Source organism: Ahaetulla prasina, chromosome 18 (assembly GCF_028640845.1).
Source record: "Ahaetulla prasina isolate Xishuangbanna chromosome 18, ASM2864084v1, whole genome shotgun sequence".
NCBI classification, from domain to species: Eukaryota; Metazoa; Chordata; class Lepidosauria; order Squamata; family Colubridae; genus Ahaetulla; species Ahaetulla prasina.
This window is the reverse complement of record NC_080556.1, coordinates 8,726,283-8,745,980: the sequence shown is the minus strand read 5'-3', so window position 1 is coordinate 8,745,980 and position 19,698 is coordinate 8,726,283. Positions and strand designations below refer to the sequence as shown.

At 47.4% G+C, this 19,698-nt stretch overlaps 2 protein-coding genes across 3 annotated transcripts; one reads left to right on the top strand and one right to left on the bottom strand.

The window, feature by feature from the left end:
• Positions 1-520: 520 nt before the first annotated feature.
• MRTO4 (MRT4 homolog, ribosome maturation factor) lies at positions 521-8,836 on the top strand. The gene is made up of 8 exons (XM_058161130.1): positions 521-607; positions 2,195-2,253; positions 2,497-2,600; positions 3,468-3,549; positions 4,274-4,341; positions 5,345-5,496; positions 5,595-5,671; positions 8,325-8,836. Exons 1-8 carry the CDS (start codon positions 580-582, stop codon positions 8,487-8,489), a joined length of 735 nt encoding a protein of 244 aa, XP_058017113.1. The 5' UTR covers positions 521-579; the 3' UTR covers positions 8,490-8,836.
• Positions 8,837-9,564: 728 nt separating this feature from the next.
• Positions 9,565-19,270, bottom strand: AKR7A2 (aldo-keto reductase family 7 member A2). Of its 2 annotated transcripts, XM_058161122.1 has the most exons (7): positions 19,025-19,268; positions 16,116-16,303; positions 14,862-14,966; positions 13,207-13,303; positions 12,411-12,513; positions 11,637-11,766; positions 9,565-9,794 (listed from the first exon to the last, which is right to left on the bottom strand). In XM_058161122.1, exons 1-7 carry the CDS (start codon positions 19,227-19,229, stop codon positions 9,633-9,635), a joined length of 990 nt encoding a protein of 329 aa, XP_058017105.1. In that variant the 5' UTR covers positions 19,230-19,268; the 3' UTR covers positions 9,565-9,632. The 2 variants fall into 2 exon arrangements, with proteins under 2 accessions (XP_058017105.1, XP_058017107.1); XM_058161124.1 differs by lacking the exon at positions 14,862-14,966 and having other exon boundaries at positions 19,025-19,270.
• Positions 19,271-19,698: the final 428 nt, after the last annotated feature.

Genomic DNA, 19,698 nt, shown 5'->3' with positions numbered 1-19,698 from the left:
CTACGGCTGTTGTTGTAGATGTAAGAATTTTTATAGAGATACGAATCTTGTAGAGTGGCCTTGAAGGTGGGGGGGGGGGAAAGAATCACAGGGCAAATATTTCTCCACTCCAGGGGTCTCCAACCTTGGCAACTTTAAGCCTGGCGGACTTCAACTCCCAGAATTCCCCCAGCCAGGCGGGAATAATTTAAAAAAAAAAAAACGAAAACAAAAAGGAGAAAATCAAACTCGAAAAGAAAGGCCATCGATCTACAGTCGTCCTCCCATCAGGCCCCGCGCGAAAGGCCCCGCCCCCTTCAGCGGCGGAAAGGACCTTGAGAGGCAGCGGCGAATATTGCCCGGGAAAAAAAAAAATCGGAAAATTAATAAAACGAAAACGGACCGAAATTTTTTTTTAAAAAAAAATAATATTCGATAAAGAGATATTTTGTTTTCCCGCGGGGGCTTATGTTTCGTTTTGTTTTATTATTATTATCGGGAAATCAGGCGCTGCCCTGGACACCTTGACTCCTTCCCGTAGGCCCGCGCGAGGCTCCGCCCACCGCCACTGCTGGAGGAAGCCGCACGTGGTTGAACGCGATGCCCAAGTCCAAGCGGGACAAGAGGGGTGAGTGGCTGGGGGGACGGGGTGGAATCCCCCCCCCGGTCAGGGGTCTCTATCTCTCCCCCCCCAGGCTCTATTTCTCTTTCTCCTCCTCTCCCAAAGGGGAACCCCCTCCCTTTGCTTTTGCACAAGCCTATTTATTTGCACAACAGCCCTGCCAGGTAGGCTAGGATGCCCAAAACAACGTCCTGCAGGGTGAGTGGGGACGGGGGACACCCTCCAGGGGTCAGGGGTCTCTCTCTTTCCCCCACCCCAGGCTCTTTCTCCCCCCTTGTGACCCTTGTTGCTTTTGCACAAGCCTATTTATTTGCACAACAGCCCTGCCAGGTAGGCTAGGATGCCCAAAACAACGTCCTGCAGGGTGAGTGGGGACGGGGGACACCCTCCAGGGTCAGGGTCTCTCTCCACCCCAGGCTCTTTCTCCCCTTGTGACCCTTGTTGCTTTTGCACAAGCCTATTTATCTGCACAACAGCCCTGCCAGGTAGGCTAGGCTGCCCAAAACAACTTCTTGCAGGGTGAGTGAGGACAGGAGACACCTCCAGGGTCAGGGTCTCTCTCTTTCCCCCACCCCAGGCTCTTTCTCCCCCCTTGTGACCCTTGTTGCTTTTGCACAAGCCTATTTATTTGCACAACAGCCCTGCCAGGTAGGCTAGGATGCCCAAAACAACGTCCTGCAGGGTGAGTGGGGACGGGGGACACCCTCCAGGGGTCAGGGGTCTCTCTCTTTCCCCCACCCCAGGCTCTTTCTCCCCCCTTGTGACCCTTGTTGCTTTTGCACAAGCCTATTTATTTGCACAACAGCCCTGCCAGGTAGGCTAGGCTGCCCAAAACAACCTCCTGCGGGGTGAGTGAGGACAGGAGACACATTCCAGGGGTCTCTCTCTCTCCCCCCCCAGGCTCTTTCTCCCTCTCCCAAGGGGGGAGCAGGGGACCCTCTTTTGCTTTTGCACAACCCTATTTATCTGCACAACAGCCCTGCCAGGTAGGCTAGGCTGCCCAAAACAACTTCTTGCAGGGTGAGTGGGGATGGGGAACACCCTCCAGGGGTCAGAGGTCTCTCTCTTTCCTCCACCCCAGGCTCTTTCTTCCCCCCCCCAGGGGGGAGGAGGGGACCCTCATTGCTTTTGCACAACCCTATTTATTTGCACAACAGCCCTGCCAGGTAGGCTAGGCTAGGCTGCCCAATACAACTTCCTTCCCATCCATCCATCCCATCTTTCTTCCTTCCTTCCCATCTCTCCTTCCTTTCTTTCCATCCATCCACCATCTCCCCTTCCCTCCCTCCCTCCATCCCATCCTTCCTTCCTTCCTTTCCATCTACCCATCCATACAACCCATCTCTCCTTCCTTCCTTCATTCCTTCCTTCTTTCCATCCATTCATCTTTCCTTCCTTCCTTCCTTCCCAGCTCTTCTTTTCTTTCCATCCATCCATCATCTCTCCTTCCCTCGCTCCCATCTATCCCATCTTTCCTTCCTTCCCATCTGTTCCATTGTCCTTGAAGTCCAGTACAATTTCCAGATGAAACCACAATCACATTTTCCGAACTTTCCCTATTGAATCCTGAACCTGTGTTTTTCTTCCTTGCAGTCTCCTTAACTAAAACCACAAAGAAAGGTTTGGAAGTTAAGCAAAACCTGATAGAAGAGGTAAGCAAGGCGGTCATTTCGTTTAAAGGTTCCTTAAAGGGGTTATTTTGCAGGATTTTGTTAATCTCACCAATATAAGAAAGGATTAAATTAATGTATTTATAATTAGCTTTAGCCGTGTCAACTAAGTTTTCTTCTGTGGGAAAATCCTGAAGTTTGGGCCTGTGAAACTTCCTCAAGATAGAAAATTTGGGGCGTGAAAATCGAAAACGAAACCAACCGCCAAATCCTTTTTGTCTTTAGCTACGAAAATGCGTGGACACTTACAAGCGTCTCTTCGTTTTCTCCATTGCCAACATGAGAAACAACAAACTGAAGGATATTCGCAGCGCTTGGAAACACAGCAGGTGAGTGTGTCTCCCTCGCATAGCCTTGCCATTTCTGCTTCTAAAAATGAAGAAACTTCTGGGGTAACCACACCCTTCCTCCCTACAGTAGTGGCCAAATTTTGGGAACCTTTGGGGGAAAGTGTATTTTTTTAAACTAGCTAATAACATCACTTTTTTTTTGTGAGTAGTACCATAAAATTATATATCAACGGAAAGATACTTTAATCAAGAATGTAATGCAATCACTTTTATGAAGGATTTGCTATTGGAATAGCAGTGACAGTATAAAGAAAAGTGAAACACGTAGAAAAAAACGAGAGATGCAAAAATGATCACCAGAGAAAATGCGAGATATACAAAAATTATCATGTCAGTTAATCCTTAGTTGGGTAACCTTTAGCATGAATGACGGCCTTACGACATCTTCCCATGGAGTGAACCGAGTCTTTGAGTTCTGCAGTTGTTCTAATGTGAAACTAAGACTGAAGGATTGATTCTATTAACTGGGTTTTATTGCTGGTTTGCATCTGACTAACAAGTTTCTTTAGTCGGCTCCAGAGATTTCCAATTGGGTGAAGGTCTGGGCTGTTCCCAGGCCATTCCAGCAGTGGAATAGGATTATCTTGAAATTCCCAAAGAAAAAAGTGGTGTTATTAGCCATCAAACCTCAAAAATACACTTTTCCCAAAAGGTTTCCACAATTTTGGCCACAAGTGTATAATCCATTGAATTCTCTGAAACGTATCAAAGTTCCTTAGAGCCATTCAGATCTTTACACGACAAGCTTCCTTTTATTTAAATAGGAAAAGCAGAAACTGAAGACAAGAATACCGGATGCTTTTGACGTTTCACTAGGATATATTTTTTTTCCCCTTCTTATTCCAGGATATTTTTTGGGAAAAACAAAGTGATGATTGTGGCGCTGGGTCATAGCCCTTCGGATGAATACAAAGATAATTTGCATGAGGTAAAAGCACCAGACTTTTTTTTTAAAAAAACTGTCCCACATCACTCGCCTGTGACTACTGTATGAAGCAGGCTGTTGTGGTATGCCAGCAGCCTGCAGAGCTGGCAACGGATGAGGCTGAGGTAAGGCCAGGGTCATCGGGGAGTGGGGTGTGGACTCCGGAGCCTCCAGAGGGCTGATAGTAGTGAGGCAGAGGAACAGGAGGAGCCTGTTCCTAATGCACGCATGAGAAGAGCTGCCAGAAGGCAAGAGCAGCTGAAGCAAAAAGGACGACTCGGGAGTAAGGCCAAGAGATGATTGGCCCCTCCCATAAGGCTTAAAAGACCAGCAACGGCGTTTGGGCTCTTTGCCGGAAAACAACGTTGATAGCTTCGTCTTCTTGCATTTATTTTTGTATCGGTGACTTCTGAACCTTTGCCAAGAAAGGCCTTTGGCAGTTTGCCTAATTGGACCAAGGTTCGGGATAAGACCGAGGAATTTGTGTTGGGAGGAATTTGTTTTAATTTGAGTTGAACGACGCTGGGAATGAAGTAATTCTCAGCTGTTCGAATAAAGTTTGTTTGTTTTTTCACGGACCGAGTTTCCTACTACCTACTTGGGCCTGGGTCACAACACAGGCCCTTCCCCCCACCCCCACAGACCTGGAGGGTCTCGGAATCCTGACAACCCACACCCCCCCACCCTGGAGAAAGTCACTTCATCACCCGACCTTTCGTTCTCTTAGGTCAGCAAGCATCTGCGAGGGGAAGTCGGCCTCCTTTTCACGAACCGCACCAAGGATGAAGTTATAAAGTAAGGGTTTTCCCCACAAAAAAGAACATCCGAAGATTTCAACTAGGAAAAAGTGGATTTTGGGGGGTGGGGGGTGGATTTTGGAATCTTTCAGCGGAAGCTTTTCGGGGAGAGCTGTACCCCGTTATCCAGAGGTGGCATTCAGCCGAGCCGAACAGGGAGCAGAAATCGCGGATGGGTCTGTCCACCTGTCCCAACTCTGCCATCCTATTTAGGCATATTTTTGAGAGCTGGTGCCCATGCTTGCAAAGCACATGGCCACGGAAGATGTGTGCGCGGACCAGGGGCGCGTACGGCAAACCAGTATTAACAATGTGAAATCCACGGCTGCGCGGTATCCCTCGCCTGTCTAACCAGCCTGTGAGCTGCGCCCGTAAGGTGTTTTTTTTTTAGCCCCGAGACATATAGGGTAAATTGCAGAATTTCAGTCTGAATTTTGCACCATTTCTGCTCTCGTAAGCAAAATACAGCCCAGAAGAGAGAGGATTAGCACTTTTTTTTTTGTTATTTGCATTTATATCCCGCCCTTCTCCGAAGACTCAGAGCGGCTTACACTATGTCAAGCAATAGTCGTCATCCATTTGTATATTATATACAAAGTCAACTTTTATTGCCCCCAACAATCTGGGTCCTCATTTTACCTACCTTATAAAGGATGGAAGGCTGAGTCAACCTTGGGCCTGGTGGGACTAGAACCTGCAGTAATTGCAAGCAGCTGTGTTAATAACAGACTGTTTTAGCAATCTGAGCCACCAGAGGCCCTTTGCAGTAATTGCTGGTTGGTTGTAGAATCAATTGTCCTGTGTTCCTGTTTTTAGCCACCTGCACTCACCGTCCCTATTGCCTTCCTTGAAAAAAAAATATTGGTAGTTCTTCCTTCCACCTTCTCTCTCCTCGCCTCTTGCTGTCCAGGGGATACTAAATGAGGATGCAAAAACAGAGCTGCTAGTCCCTATGAATTTTCAATTCCACCTCTGTCTCTCTTTTTTTTTTTTTTTTGCAGGTGGTTTTCCCAGTTCAGAGAAACCGATTTTGCCCGAGCTGGAAACAAGGCGACCTTCACGGTCAATTTAGATATGGGACCCCTGGAAGAGTTTTCCCATTCCATGGAACCTCAGCTAAGGCAGCTCGGATTGCCGACATCCCTGAAAAAAGGTCGGGACCCTAATTTGAAAGGAACATTGTGGCGGGGTTCATTCTCCGGCAACCTCCCTTCATTTTTCTCCTGGTTTCCCCCCCCCCTCCTTTCTTAGGTGTAGTGACACTTCTCTCCGATTACGAGGTTTGCAAAGAAGGGGACATCCTGACGCCCGAGCAAGCTCGCATCTTGGTGAGTCACCGGCTGCAGACGATCCTACTTTCATAGCTGGATTTTCCAGTAGGTTTCCCCTATAGGGTCTGGACGGGGCCGTTCGGGTCTGGATGGGGACGAACAGGCTCCGACTCAACCCATCCAAGACGGAGTGGCTGTGGATGCCGGCGTCCCAGCACAGTCAGCTTACCCCATTGCTGACTGTGGGGGAGGCGAATTGTTAGCCCCCAGGGAATCGGTGCGCAATTTAGGCATTCTCCTGGATGCACGGCTGTCTCTAGAAGACCATTTGATGGCCGTCGCCAGGGGAGCTTTTCATCAGGTTCGCCTGATTCGTCAATTGCGCCCTTTCCTGGACCGGGACGTGTTATGCACGGTCACTCATGCCCTCGTCACTTCCCGTCTGGATTACTGCAATGCTCTCTACATGGGGCTCCCCTTGAGGAGCACCCGGAGGCTCCAACTGGTGCAGAATGCGGCCACGTGGGGATTGAGGAGCTCTCGTAGCTTCCATGTAACACCTCTCCTGCGCAGGCTGCATTGGTTGCCGGTGGTCTTCCGGGTGCACTTCAAGGTGTTGGTTATCACCTTTAAAGCGCTCCATGGCATTGGACTGGGATATTTACAGGACCGCCTGCTGCCGACAGTTACCTCCCATTGTCCGGTACGTCCAGTGCGCGCCCACAGGGAGGGTCTTCTTAGGGTGCCGTCGGCTAGTCAATGTCGGCTGGTGGCCCCCGGGGAAGGGCGTTCTCTGTGGGGGCCCCGGCTGTGTGGAATGAGCTGCCGGTGGGACTCCGTCTCCTCCCTGATCTCCGGACCTTTAAGCGCGAGCTCAAGACTTTCTTTTTTCACCAAGCGGGGCTGGCCTGATTGATTTTAGTATGGGGGTTTTTAGTGGGTTTTAATAGGATTTTACTAAGGTTTTAGTTTTGATAAAAAATTTAGCTAATATTTTAATTATACAGCGATTGAATCAGTTTTTTAAACTTGATATTGTATTTTAATTTGTTAGGATTCTTGTTGTTTTATTGGCTCTACACCGCCCTGAGTCTTCGGAGAAGGGCGGTATAAAAAGATGAATGAATGAATAAATAAATAAATAAATATACAGAACCCTCATCGCCCCACGAGTGGCATTCAGCCGGTTCGCATGAACCGGTAGTGGCGACCTGCGGGCCGCCTAGGTGCTGTGCCGTCCTATTTAGCCACATTTGGTAAGCCGCGTGCACGAGCAAAGCCCATGCGTGGAAGGCACATGTATAAGCGAAGCAATTGTTCACATACACGCTCACATTTTTGGTGCACGACGAACCGGTGATAAAATTATGTGAAACCCACCTCTGGCCACAATACTTCAAAATTGCAACAGAAACTTAGAAATTGAAACGCAAAACTATTTTTCAACCCCGTTTCCTCCAGACTTTAAGTTACCAATGCATTTGGTTGCTTGGCAGACAGTTTTAAAATGCTTTCTCAGCCTGACACCCCTCCGAGTGCAAATTCTAATTAACCTGGGTGAAAAGATAGCTGTTCTTTAAATATCGTAGCGTGCCGTTTTTTTTCTTCTAATTCTGGGGGGTTTTGTCACGAGAAAAAGCGCCCAGGTATTTCTTCCACTTTGTTACAGAAGTTTCTCACCCTAGTTCAGTGATGGCTAAACTTTTCCGGACTGAGTGCTCAAAGCAAGCGCGTGCCCCCGAACCCCCAAAATGCAGTGCGTGCGCATCAGAGGTGGGTTTCAGCAGGTTATGGCCAGTTTCTGAGAACCGGTAGCGGAAATTTTGAGTAGTTCGGAGAACCAGTAGTAAAAGTTCTGACTGCCCCCGCCCCCCTCTCTTCTCTGCCTCCCGAGTACCAGCTGATCGGGAGGAAATGGGGATTTTGCAGCAACCTTCCCCTGGAGTGGGGAGGGAATGGAGATTTTACAGTATCCTTCCCCTGGGATGGGGTGGGAATGGTGATTTTGCAGTATCCTTCCCCTGGACTGGGGAGGGAGTGGAGATTTTATAGTATCCTTCCCCTGGAGTGGGGTGGGAATGGGGATTTTGCAGTATCCTTCCCCTGCCACACCCACCAAGCCACACCCACAGAACCGGTAGTAAAAATTCTGACTGGCCCCACCCCCATCTCTTCTCTGCCTCCTGAGTACCAGCTGATCGGGAGGAAATGGGGGTTTTGCAGCAACCTTCCCCTGGAGTAGGGAGGGAACGGAGATTTTACAGTATCCTTCCCCTGGGATGGGGAGGGAATGGAGATTTTACAGTATCCTTCCCCTGCCACGCCCAACAAACTACCACGCCCAACAAGCCACGCCCACAGAACCGGTAGAAATTTTTGAAACCCACCAATAGTGCGCATGCGCAGCAGAGACCCGATGACCAGCTGGCTGGCGGGAGTTGCGTGCGCATGCGTGGCAGAACTGAACTGGGACGACTGCTCGCGCGCCCACCGAGAGGGCGCTGCGTGGCGCCTGTGGCCATAGGTTCGACGGCCCCTAGTCCTTCGATCCTGAAAATGTTGAGTTAGCTTTCTCGACAGCCAGGGAGCTGCTACCTACTGAGATTCAGAGGCCTTCTTTCATTTCTTCTATATCGCAAGACTGTCGTGCACGAAATGATTTTCCCGTTCCGAGGGCTGTGTTTGAGACCCGTCATGCTTTTAATTTCAGAAACTCTTTGGATACGCCATGGCCGAGTTTAACGTGATGATCAGGAGCGTGTGGGATGCTGAGACGGGAGAATTTGAACAGCTGGAGACCCCCACAGGGGACCCTTCAGGAGAGATGGAGGAGGAAGAGGAGGAGGAGGAAGATGCGAGTAACGAAGAAAACTAGGGCAGAAGAAATACTAATAGACTTGGGTTTTTTTAAGAGTTTCATAGCTGCTTCTCTCTTCTTAATGGAAGGACTGAACTAAGAACTTAAGGGATACTGTCACAATATGACTTTTCAAAGGGTATGTGTATAGATAAGATAGATCAATGTCTGGGGATGTGATGGCTCAGTGGCTCAGACGCTGAGCTTGTCGATCGAAAGGTTGGCAGTTCAGCAGTTGGAATACCCAGCGCCGTGTAACGGGGTGAGCTCCCGTGACTTGTCCCAGCTTCTGCCAACCTAGCAGTTCGAAAGCAGGTAAAAAATACAAGTAGGAAAAATAGGGACTACCCTTGGTGGGAAGGTAACAGCGTTCCGTGCGCCTTTGGCATTGAGTCATGCCGGCCACATGACCACGGAGACGTCTTCGGACAGCGCTGGCTCTTTGGCTTTGAAACGGAGATGAGCACCGCCCCTTAGAGTCGGGAACGACTAGCACAGATGTGCGAGGGGAACCTTTTATCTTTACCTATATCCGTGATGGCGAACTTATGACGTGTGCCACAAGTGGCACACAAAGTCATATCAGTGGGCACACTAGCTCAGCTCCGGCGCATGCCAGCTGATTTCCGGGCCTTCTGGGCCTACCGGAAGTCAGGAAACAGGCTGTTTTTGGCCTCCGGGGTCAGTGGGTGGGGAAGGCCCGTTTTTCGTCCTGCCCAAGCTCCAGAGCCTTTCTTGGAGCCTGGAGAGGGCAAAAACGACCTTCCCCACCCACCCCTCAGAGACCGAAAACAGCCTGTTTTCCGACTTCCAGTCCCACGGTAGAAAGTTACCCACCGGGCCATCGCGTGCCAAAAGCGAGGGGGTCGCAGGGGGGGAGTCACGTGCGCATGTGCAGGGGGGATGCATTGAATTATGGGTGTGGGCACGACTGCTCCCCCCGCTTTTGGCACGCAACGGCAAAAAGGTTCACCATCACTGACCTATATGAATGTCTATAAAACGTATAAAAGAACTTAAAAGCACATTCTGTTGTCTTTATAACGGGTTAAAGTTTGCGGAACCCAGTAATTCAACCTTAGGATTCGTCGTTGTCTGCAGCCGTTTTAATTCCGCTTGACCCAAGGACGGAGACCCGTCTGCCCCTTGGCCGCTTCCCCTTCAGCGGAAGTAGTTGGGGCAGTCGTGGGCCGCGAGGTGCCAGGCTCTCTCAAAGGCCTCCACCACGCTGGGGACGAGAGGCCCTTCCTCGCTGGAACGGAGGTTCTCCTTCAACTGGTCCATGTTGGACATGCCGATAATCACAGCGTCTCCGTATTTCTCCTGAGGGAGGAAGGGAAGAGAGGAATTAACTGCAGGGGCAGCCAGAATCGAAGAGGAATCAAAGTCACGCCAGGAGAAGGGCTTGGGTTGAAAACAGAAGGCATCGCGGTTTCATCACCTCACAGGGGAAAAAAAAAAAGAGTTAGAAATTAAGCAAATCTGAAACTTTCCTCCACGAAAGACCGACGGATTTTGCAGCCACGAAGGCCGAAAGGTTGCTCTTAAAAACCTCAGTAGTTGGTGGCGCTGGTTGCAAAGTCGTGTCCGACCCATCGCGACCCCATGGACAACGTTCCTCCAGGACTTCCTGTCCTCTACCATCCTCTGGAGTCCATTAAAGCTGCTTCAATGACTCCATCCAGCCACCTCGTTCTTTGTCGTCCCCTTCTTCTTCTTTTGCCCTCCATCCTTCCCAGCATTCGGATCTCTTCTCCAGTGAGTCCTTCTTTCTCATTAGAGTTCTCATTGAGTCCTTTCTCAAAGGATTTGAGTTTCCTCTTCAGGATCTTTCTGGCCTTCTAAAGAGCAGTCAGGGTTGATCTCCTCTAGGACTGACCGGTTGGATGGCCTTGCAGTCCAAGGGACTCGCAGGAGTCTTCTCCAGCACCATCATTCAAAGGCCTCCATTCTTTGGCGCTCAGCCTTTCTTATGGTCCAACCGTCACATCCATCCATTGCAACTGGGAAAACCAAAGCCTTGACTATACGCACTTTTGTTGGCAGGGTGATGTCTCTGCTTTTTAGTACGCTGTCTAGATTTGCCATAGCTTTCCTCCCCAGGAGCAAGCGTCTTTTAATTTCTTGGCTGCGGTGATCTTGGAGCCCAGGAAAATAAAATCTGTCCCTACCTCCATTTCTTCCCCATCTATCTGCCAGGAATTGAGAGGGCCGGGTGCCATGATCTTAGTTTTCTTTCTTTCTTTATTCAATTTGTATACCGCCCTTCTCCCGAAGGACTCAGGGCGGTTCACAGCCAATAAAAATGCATATAATACAAGTTTAAAAACAATATAAAAAACTGATTCAATAAGTGGCCTAAAAATTAAAATAAGATTAAAAACCTCATTTAAAAACCCCATTTAAAACTACGTTTAAGCTAACCCTGCGCGATGGAACAAAAGCGTCTTCATGTTGAGTTTCAAGCCAACTTTTGCAGTCTCCTTCTTCACCCGCATCAAGAGACTGTTTCGTTCGCTTTCTGCCATTAGAATGGTATCATCTGCCTATCTGAGGTGGTTGATATTTCTCCCAGCGATCTTAATTCCAATATTTGATTCATCCAGCCCTGCCTTTCTCAGAGATGTCCCAAAGATCCTTTTTCAAGAGGCAAACTACCTTACTTGGGTGGTTGTTGTTGTTTTAATCGCGCTGCCTGTTGTTCTGGTTGAAGTTGGCAAAAAGCAATTGGCCAGAGCCAACCTCGCCACTCTGGCTGGCTAAGTTCGTGGCCTCATCATCGCCCATCCGTCCAGTTGCCTCTTGAAAAAGCCACGTTTGGGACAACCATGACCTGGATGGCTGAGGATCTCCATAGACCTGTCGCTCAAAATATGCATCGCAACACCCATCGGCATACAATTTATTCAGCTTTTCGACCCCCGGTAGGCCAACCATGGATAAATCCAAGAAAAATGTTTCAGAACATTTAATTCGACTACATAGGCTAGTTTTGTGGCCGCTCAAGAAATAAGTCAGGCAACGGGAAGGGTTTTGTGAGCTCCTGGTGTTTTCTTTTCTGCGGGAAACGGGTCCAAACGGCTCTTTTTAAGGCTGCCGACCGCTGCCCTAGACCCAACAGTAGAGGCTCATTTCGTAATATTATTTCCAGGACGTTGGCCTTACCTGCAGTTCTGAGTGATGGTAGACCCAGCGCAAGGCAGCGGAGGTCAAAGTGGGAGGATCTGCGCCGTACGCTTCACGGAGGGCGCTCTGGATCAAGGCCACGCCTTCAAAATGGTGCTGCTTCCAATACCTGGAGTGGTTATTTAAAAAAAAAACAACATACACACTTAATATCTCACCACTTTAAATTAAAAATAAAAAAGCCCAACATCTTGGCCCAAATAAACAGTAGAAGCAGAACTAAAACAATTTAGCAGAAAGCTAAAGTAATAGCTAACGGGAACGGCGGAAAGGCAAGCGATGAAAGACTTCCGGATATAAGCAGTCCTCGAGTTAACAACAGTTCATTTAGTGACCAGAGTTACAGCGGCGCTGCAAAAAAAATGACTTGCGACCATTTTCCACCCTTACGACCAGCTGCAGCATCCCCAAGGTCACGGGATTAAAATTCAGACACTTGGCCACTGGTTCACATTTATGACGGTCGCAGTGCGACCTCCTGGCCAGCAAAACCAATGGGAAGCCAGATTTCACTCAACAACGGTGTGACTTAACAATTGCAGCGGTTCCACTTAACAACTGTGGGAAGGTAGGTTGTAAAACGGGGCATAATTCACTTAGCAACTGTCTTGCTTAGCAACAAATTCTGGGCTCAATTGTGGTTGTAAGTCGAGGACTATTTGCATTGGCCTTTTCCAACCAAAGAGCCAATCTTCATTCACTCCCACTCTTCTGGTTCAAGGTACTAGTCCCTTCTGCTACGTGGAGACTTACCGGTCCCGGTAGACTGTGGCCCAATCATTCCCAAAAAACCTGCCAGTCGGTGGTTGACTTAAGTCTTTGTCTTCGTACTTGTATTTCCCTGTCAGGAGCCCTCCTGTTCAAGAAACATCAAAAGTCTTCAAAAATGCATAATATGGTTGGAGAAGATGACATAACAACATATTGATCTGAAACCTGAACTATTCCTGTTGGCGATTTTACCAGAAACTTATAGTTGAGAAAATGTATATTTGATTATTCGTGTGCTAACTGCAGCTAGAATTGTATTTGCACAAAATTGGAAAAGCGAAGAGATTCGGAGGAGAATGTGATTAGAAAAATATTAGAATGCGCATAAATGAATAGGTTAACACTGGTAATCAAAGAGAAAGAACAAACGGAATACTATATTATAATATGCGAGTTCTTCTATTGATGGTTAGAGAATATAAAAGTTAGAAATAAAAGTAGATGAATGAAATATAGAAATGTATTAATATAATTTAATAGAGTTTAATTAAGAGGATTGTTATAGTATTAGATATTTGAAGTATTGGTATTCTACTAAGAATAGATTAAACAATGAACAAGGTGGTAAATTCTAATTATGCGCAAATTATTTGTACGCAGACAGCACAGTGTTTAATGAAAGATGGATTGTTTGTATAATATTAAATTAAATTTTTAAAAAAGAAAGAAAGAAACATCGAAGTGACTTAAACGCCTGTCATCCTTTCACTTATCTTGCAATTCCACAGGTAAAGCTTTGATTTTTTTTTAAAAAAAAAAATTCCTTCCCACTCCATACCAGCCAGGGGATTGTAAGCGTAGAAACTCATTCCAAAGTGCCTGAGACAAGGGAATAGCTCCTTCTCCACCTGCCGCGTGGTCGCGTTGTACATGCCCTGGGGGTTCAAACGGGGAAAAAAAAACCCCTTCAGACGTCACCCAAAAGTCCCAGGCACATACTGTTGTGGTCTGCCAGCAGCCTACGAAGCTGGCAGCGGAGTCGGGCAGCGATGAGGCTGAGGTGGGGCTAGGACCATATGGAAGTGAAGTGCGGACTCCAGAGGCTCCAGAGACTGATAGTAGTGAGGCAGAGGAACAGGAGGAGCCTGTTCCTAATGCACGCATGAGAAGAGCTGCCAGAAGGCAAGAGCAGCTCAAGCAGAAAGGACGACTCGGGAGTAAGGCCAAGAGATGATTGGCCCCTCCCATAAGGCTTAAAACAGACCAGCAACGGCGTTTGGGCTTTGCCGGAAAACAATGTTGGTAGCTTCGTCTTCTGCTTCTTCTACATCTTGCCTTTATTTTTATGACTTGTGAACGTTTGCCAAGAAAGGCCTTTGGCAGTTTGCCTAATTGGACCAAGGTTTGCAATAGGACTGAGGAATTTGCGTTGGGAGGAATTTGCTTTAATTAGTTGAATGACGCTGGGAATGAAGTCATTCTCAGCTGTTTGAATAAAGTTCGTTTTTTTGCGGACTGAGTTTAGGTAGGTAGTAGTCTACCTACCAAGTAGGCAGACTACTACCTACTTGGGCCTGGGTCACAACACATACTTCCACATGTGGTGGACATGCAAGCAAAGCAAGAAAGTATTGGGAGAAATTACATAATTGGCTGGAAGAGATAACTAAACAGAATATTAAATTCGAAACCGGAATGATATCTCTTGGGAATAATACAAGAGGGTTACGATAAAGGGAGCAGATATTTAGTTTTACTATAGACCCACAGCGGCAAGGATCACATTTGCTAAATACTGGAAAAACGAAAACACCCCGCCAGACGGAGAAGTGATTGGGAAAATTTTAGAATGTGCTGATATGGATAGCTTAACTTTTAAAATTAAAGATAAAGAAGGCTCGGAATATTACCGGATATGGAACAGTTTTTATGAGTGGCTAGAGAAAATGGGTAGGAAAAAAAAAGACTATGAATGTCTCTATTAAACTAGAGAAGGTTATTCAACTATAAGTATGATAATCCACAAAATGTAAATAGGCCTAGATATAAGAAAAGGCAGTTTAAACTACTTAGTTATAATATTACGATCATATCTAATACAGGTGTTGCCATATTATAGTTTCTGTTATGAGTTCATGTGTTAATATCTTCTTTTATTCTGGACTTTGTTTATGTAACTGACATACCCTGCATTCATTACACTGTATTCAAAAATGCTTATAAATTATATATATGTGTATAATTTATATATTTCACAGCTGCCAATCAAAAGCCACCCTCTTGTTAATTATTGTGTATGTTTCTGTTTGTATTTTATTTGCCTGTTCACCGCCCTGAGTCCTTCGGGAGAAGGGCGGTATACAAATTAAAACATTATTATTATTATTATTATTATTATTATTATTATTATTATTATTATTATTATTATTATTATTATTATTATTATTATTATTATTATTATTATTATTATAAAGGCAAACCAGCCTCACTCACCTGGTACACCGTCGGCAGCAGCCACTGATGGGCTTTGCAAAGGGTGCAAATTTCTGCCACCTCCCAAGAGGCGTAGTTGGACAAGCCAAGGGCTTTGAACTTCCCCTGTCGAGCGATAAATCAATCATCCCATCATTTTAGGTCGTATTGTCAAGTATCTTATCTGCTCACATGCCATCAAACAAGATGATGAGGGGACTGGAGGATTAAACATATGATGAACGGTTGCAGGAACTGGGCCTGGCTACTCTAGTGAAGAAAAGGACCAGGGGAGACAGGATAGCAGCTTTCCAATATTTGAGGGGCTGCCACAGAGAGGAGGAAAGGGGTCAAGCTATTCTCCAAAGCACCCGAAGGCCAGACAAGGAATAATGGATGGAAACTGACCAAGGAGAGATTCAACCGGGAAATAAGGAGAAATTTCCTGATAGTGAGAAACAATCAACCGATGGAACAGAAGTTGCCTTCGGAAGTTGTGGGAGCTTCATCGCTGGCGGCTTTCGAGAAGAGACTGGACTGCCATCTGTCAGAAATGGTTTGCTTGGGCTGGAAGTTGGGCTAGATGACCTACAAGGTATCTTTCAACTATTCTATTCTATTCTAAATCTGCTCTACTCTATTCTATATTTCAATTTTCTACTCTACCCTATCCTAATTCTTTATTCCATTCCATTCCATTTTTTCTATTCTATTCTATTCTATTCTATTCTATTCTATTCTATTCTATTCTATTCTATTCTATTCTATTCTATTCTAAATTATAATCTGCTCTATTCTATATTCCAATTTTCTACCCTATCCTAATTCTTTATTCCATTCCATATTTTCTATTCTATTCTATTCCTATTCCTATTTCTATTATTTCTACTTCTAATTCTCTTCTCTTGTTATTCTATTCTATTTCTGTTCCGTTCCGTTCTAATCCATTCCATTCCATTTATTCTATTCTACATATTCTATTCTATTCCAAAATTCTTATTCCAATATTCTTATTCCTTATTTCCATTCCCGTCAGGATCAAGGCCACCGAGCCCTCGGGCTGAGGAATGTGGGGCTGTAACCCCAACACGCGCGGAGAAAAGAGTTCGCGCGCCGCCCCTGTCCGGAACCACGGCCACTCTGGGTCAGACCAGATGGTCTCTGAGGATCCCTCCAGTTCGCTTTCGTGCACTGGGGAGAGAGGGGGCATCTAGCCCGGCAGAGGGGACGCCCTCTCCCTCAACCCCTTGGCAGCCCACCCCCTGAACTCCATACCTCTTTGTGAAGATCATTGCAGGCCCGCAGCGTCTCTTCCACGGGGGTCTCGTGATCCGGGGCATGGAGGTAGAAGAGGTCCACGCTCGGCAGCCGCAGACGCTGAAGGGACTCCTCCAGCTGGGAGCGGACGCTCTGGGCCTTCAGAGTTTTGCCATCCCAAGGATTGGCCTTGGTGGCTATTTTAACTGGGGGGAGGGGGGGAGAGACATTTTTAGAATAGAATAGAATAGAATAGAATAGAATAGAATAGAATAGAATAGAATAGAATAGAATAGAATAGAATAGAATAGAATAGAATAGAAAATACAGAATGGAATAGAATAGAATAAAGAAATAGGAATAGAATAGAATAGAATTAGAATAGAATTAGGATAGGATAGAATTAGACTAGACTAGACTAGAATAGAATAGAAAATAAAGAATGGAATACGATAGGATAGGATAGGACATGATACAATTAGAATAGAATAGAACAGAATAAAGAAATAGGAATAGAATAGTATAGTATAGTATAGAATAGAATAGAATAGAATAGAATAGAATCCAGCCGGGCTGGTCTTCGTCCAACTTGGAAGCTCCTTGCCTTCTCGACGAGGTCGATGGAACCTCCAGGCTTATGAGCAGTGTATCGGGAAGAGGCTTTCTCTCCGCAGCACGGTAACCTTTTTTGTTTGTTTGTTTTAGGCACCAAAAGCGGCAGGTTTTAGTTTCCCAAGCCAGTGGTCACCAACTGGTGGTCCACCAGAAAATGTTGATGGTCGGCAGAAAAATTATTTGCATTTTTTATATTGCACTAAATACTATTTATCTTTTTAAAAAATTCGTATTAGTGGTCCGCAGGATTTAAAATTATGAATTTGGTGGTCCCTGAGGTCCGAAAGGTTGGGGACCCCGTGTCCTAAGCACTGATTTTCTGCTTGGCTGCCCTCCAGGATCCCCCCACCCCCCCGCAACCGTGCATTAAATGAATAAATGATTGAACAGAGCTGGTTGCTGAATAACCAGATTCCCTCCCCCTCCCCACAAAAATTGAGTACAAGGCAGAGACCCAGAGGATTTTGGTGGGGGGGCAATCTTCAAAGGAGTCTAACTTCAAGGGAGGGGGAGATTATGACTCCTTTTGGGTCTCCAGGGGAAGAGCTGCACTCCAAAAAAAGATTTTTTTAAGGGGGGAGTGTTTAAAGTTTTTTTTATCTTTAAACATACATCAATATTAAGACGCTGAGCTTGTCGATCAGAAAGGTCGGCGGTTCGAATCCCTGTGTGAGCCGGGGGTTGGCCTAGATGACCTCCAAGGTCCCTTCCCACTCGGTTACCGTTACCTATCGATATCATTGCATGGACAGTGGTGGCGTTCCGAGCGCCATCCATCGTGTTTACAAAACCCAACATGAATACACGCGTCAAAATGCCTACATCAGTCCAACTTACCTGGTCTCGTGTTATTGCTACCTTTCACCTGGAGATAAATTCCCAGCCTGTGCGGGAAGTGGGTGCGAGAAGACCTGGGCTGGGAACAAACAACACCCCCCCCCTCCACCATTTCTGTGACTCATCCAGATGTTCTCATGTGACCCCCAGCAGCAGCTGACCCGGGAGCCAGCAATCAAACCTTATCAGCACTTTCCAGGTTCAAACTGCTTGGCCAGCAAGAAGGGGCCTGTCTCCCCCCTCTTCGGTCTTCAGACCCCCTTCTCCCCTCCCCAAAATATGCAGCCAAGGAAGTCTCTCCCCCCCCCCGTCTCCCCCCCTCCACCATTTCTACAGCCGGTGGAAAAACAGATCAAGGTTAATAGCAACCAGCTTTGGTGATTCATCTGGGCCGCGGAAAGGAGCGAGTTCAAGATTGACCAAGGGTTGTTATTATTATTTATTTTTTTGCCCCGCTTTCGAAATCGTCCCTGAACAGACCTGGCTGTTTTTTCCTTTGTTCAGGCTTGAGAAAAACAAACCACAGATAAACTAGAAATGGCTTTGGGGTGAGGCGGGGGGAAAAAGGCTTGTGGATTCTGGTCTGGAACTAAGCCAGGATTAAGCCAAGTTTGCGGGAAGACCTGACCCTACTCTTGTTGTAAAGATGGACAAGCTTTGGAGTTGGTGGGCTTCCTGAAGGGATTTTTGGGGAGGTGTAGTCCGTCCCACTCACCCCAGGGGTCCCACGATTAAAAAAAATCTGGCCAGGGGGCTCAGTGGCTAAGACGCTGATCTTGTTGACGGCGGTTCGAATCCCTCGTATAGGTCTCTTGTGTGAGCAGGGGGTTGGCCTAGATGACCTCCAAGGTCCCTTCCACCTCGGTTACTATTCGGAGCAGACGGAGGCCTTCCAATGGGGAGCTGGACAAACGCCAGGGAGGGTCTCCCTACTCCCCCCACCCACCCACTCACTCACTTGTGGATTCTGGTCTGGAACTAAGCCAGGATTAAGCCAATTTTGCGGGAAGACCTGACCCTAATTCTTGTTGTAAAGGTGGACAAGCTTTGGAGTTGGTGGGCTTCCCGAAGTCGCAGCCGGCTGGGGATTTTTGGGGAGGTGTAGTCCACCAGGCTTAAAGTTGCCAAGGTTGGAGATCACTGATTTAACCCCCCCCCAATATATATTATCTAATATGTATTCGACAAAATAAACAAATAAATAATGCAAAAAAAAACACACACCAGCAATTACAATTGCTGGTGTTTTTTGTGTGTTTTTTTTGCATTATTTATTTTGTCGAATACATATTAGAGAATATATCTAAGTATAAGCATGAATTGGATACATAAAATGAATACAACTAAAGGGAACATTAGGACAGGGACGGTCTTATGCATTTCCCCATTAAACTGCTGAGTTTGCATAGAAGGAGATTTTTGGGGGGTTGGGGGAAGATGCACCGTTGTCGGGCCTTGCAGCGCCCCTTCCTCACCTCGCCCCTCCGCGCCGGGCTGGGCCGCCAACAGGGCGCCCACGATGCGCTCCGACTCGCCCCCCGCGTACATGTGCGCCGTATCCAGCTGGCTGTGGCCGCGGGCCAGGAAAGCGCGCAGCATGGCCCCGCTGGCCTCCGGCCCGGCCCGGCGCCCGAATTCCATGGTGCCCAGCACCGAGCGGACCCCCGGCCCCGCCGCCATCCCTTCCCTCCCCGATGCCCAGGAACCAAGGAAGGAAGGACGGAAGGAAGGAAGCAAGCAAGCGGGGCGGATCGCCCGGCCCCTCCGGTCACCGCCTCCCAAGCCCGGAGCCCAACCCTCCCAAAGGAAGGGGAGCCAAGCGGGCAAGCCTGGAGAGGCACCCCGAGGGCATCTAGAGGGGTCCCCGCACTCTCTTTGAACCCTCCCTCCTTCCTGGTCCAAAAAGGAAAGGACCTTGCGAGGCACCCCGAGGGCATCTAGAGGGGTCTCTTTAAACCCACCCTCCTTCCTGGTCCGAAAAGGAAAGGACCTTGCGAGGCACCCCGAGGGCATCTAGAGGGGTCTCTTTAAACCCACCCTCCTTCCTGGTCCGAAAAGGAAAAAACCTTGCGAGGCACCCCGAGGGCATCTAGAGGGGTCTCCGCACTCTCTTTGAACCCTCCCTCCTTCCTGGTCCAAAAAGCGGGGA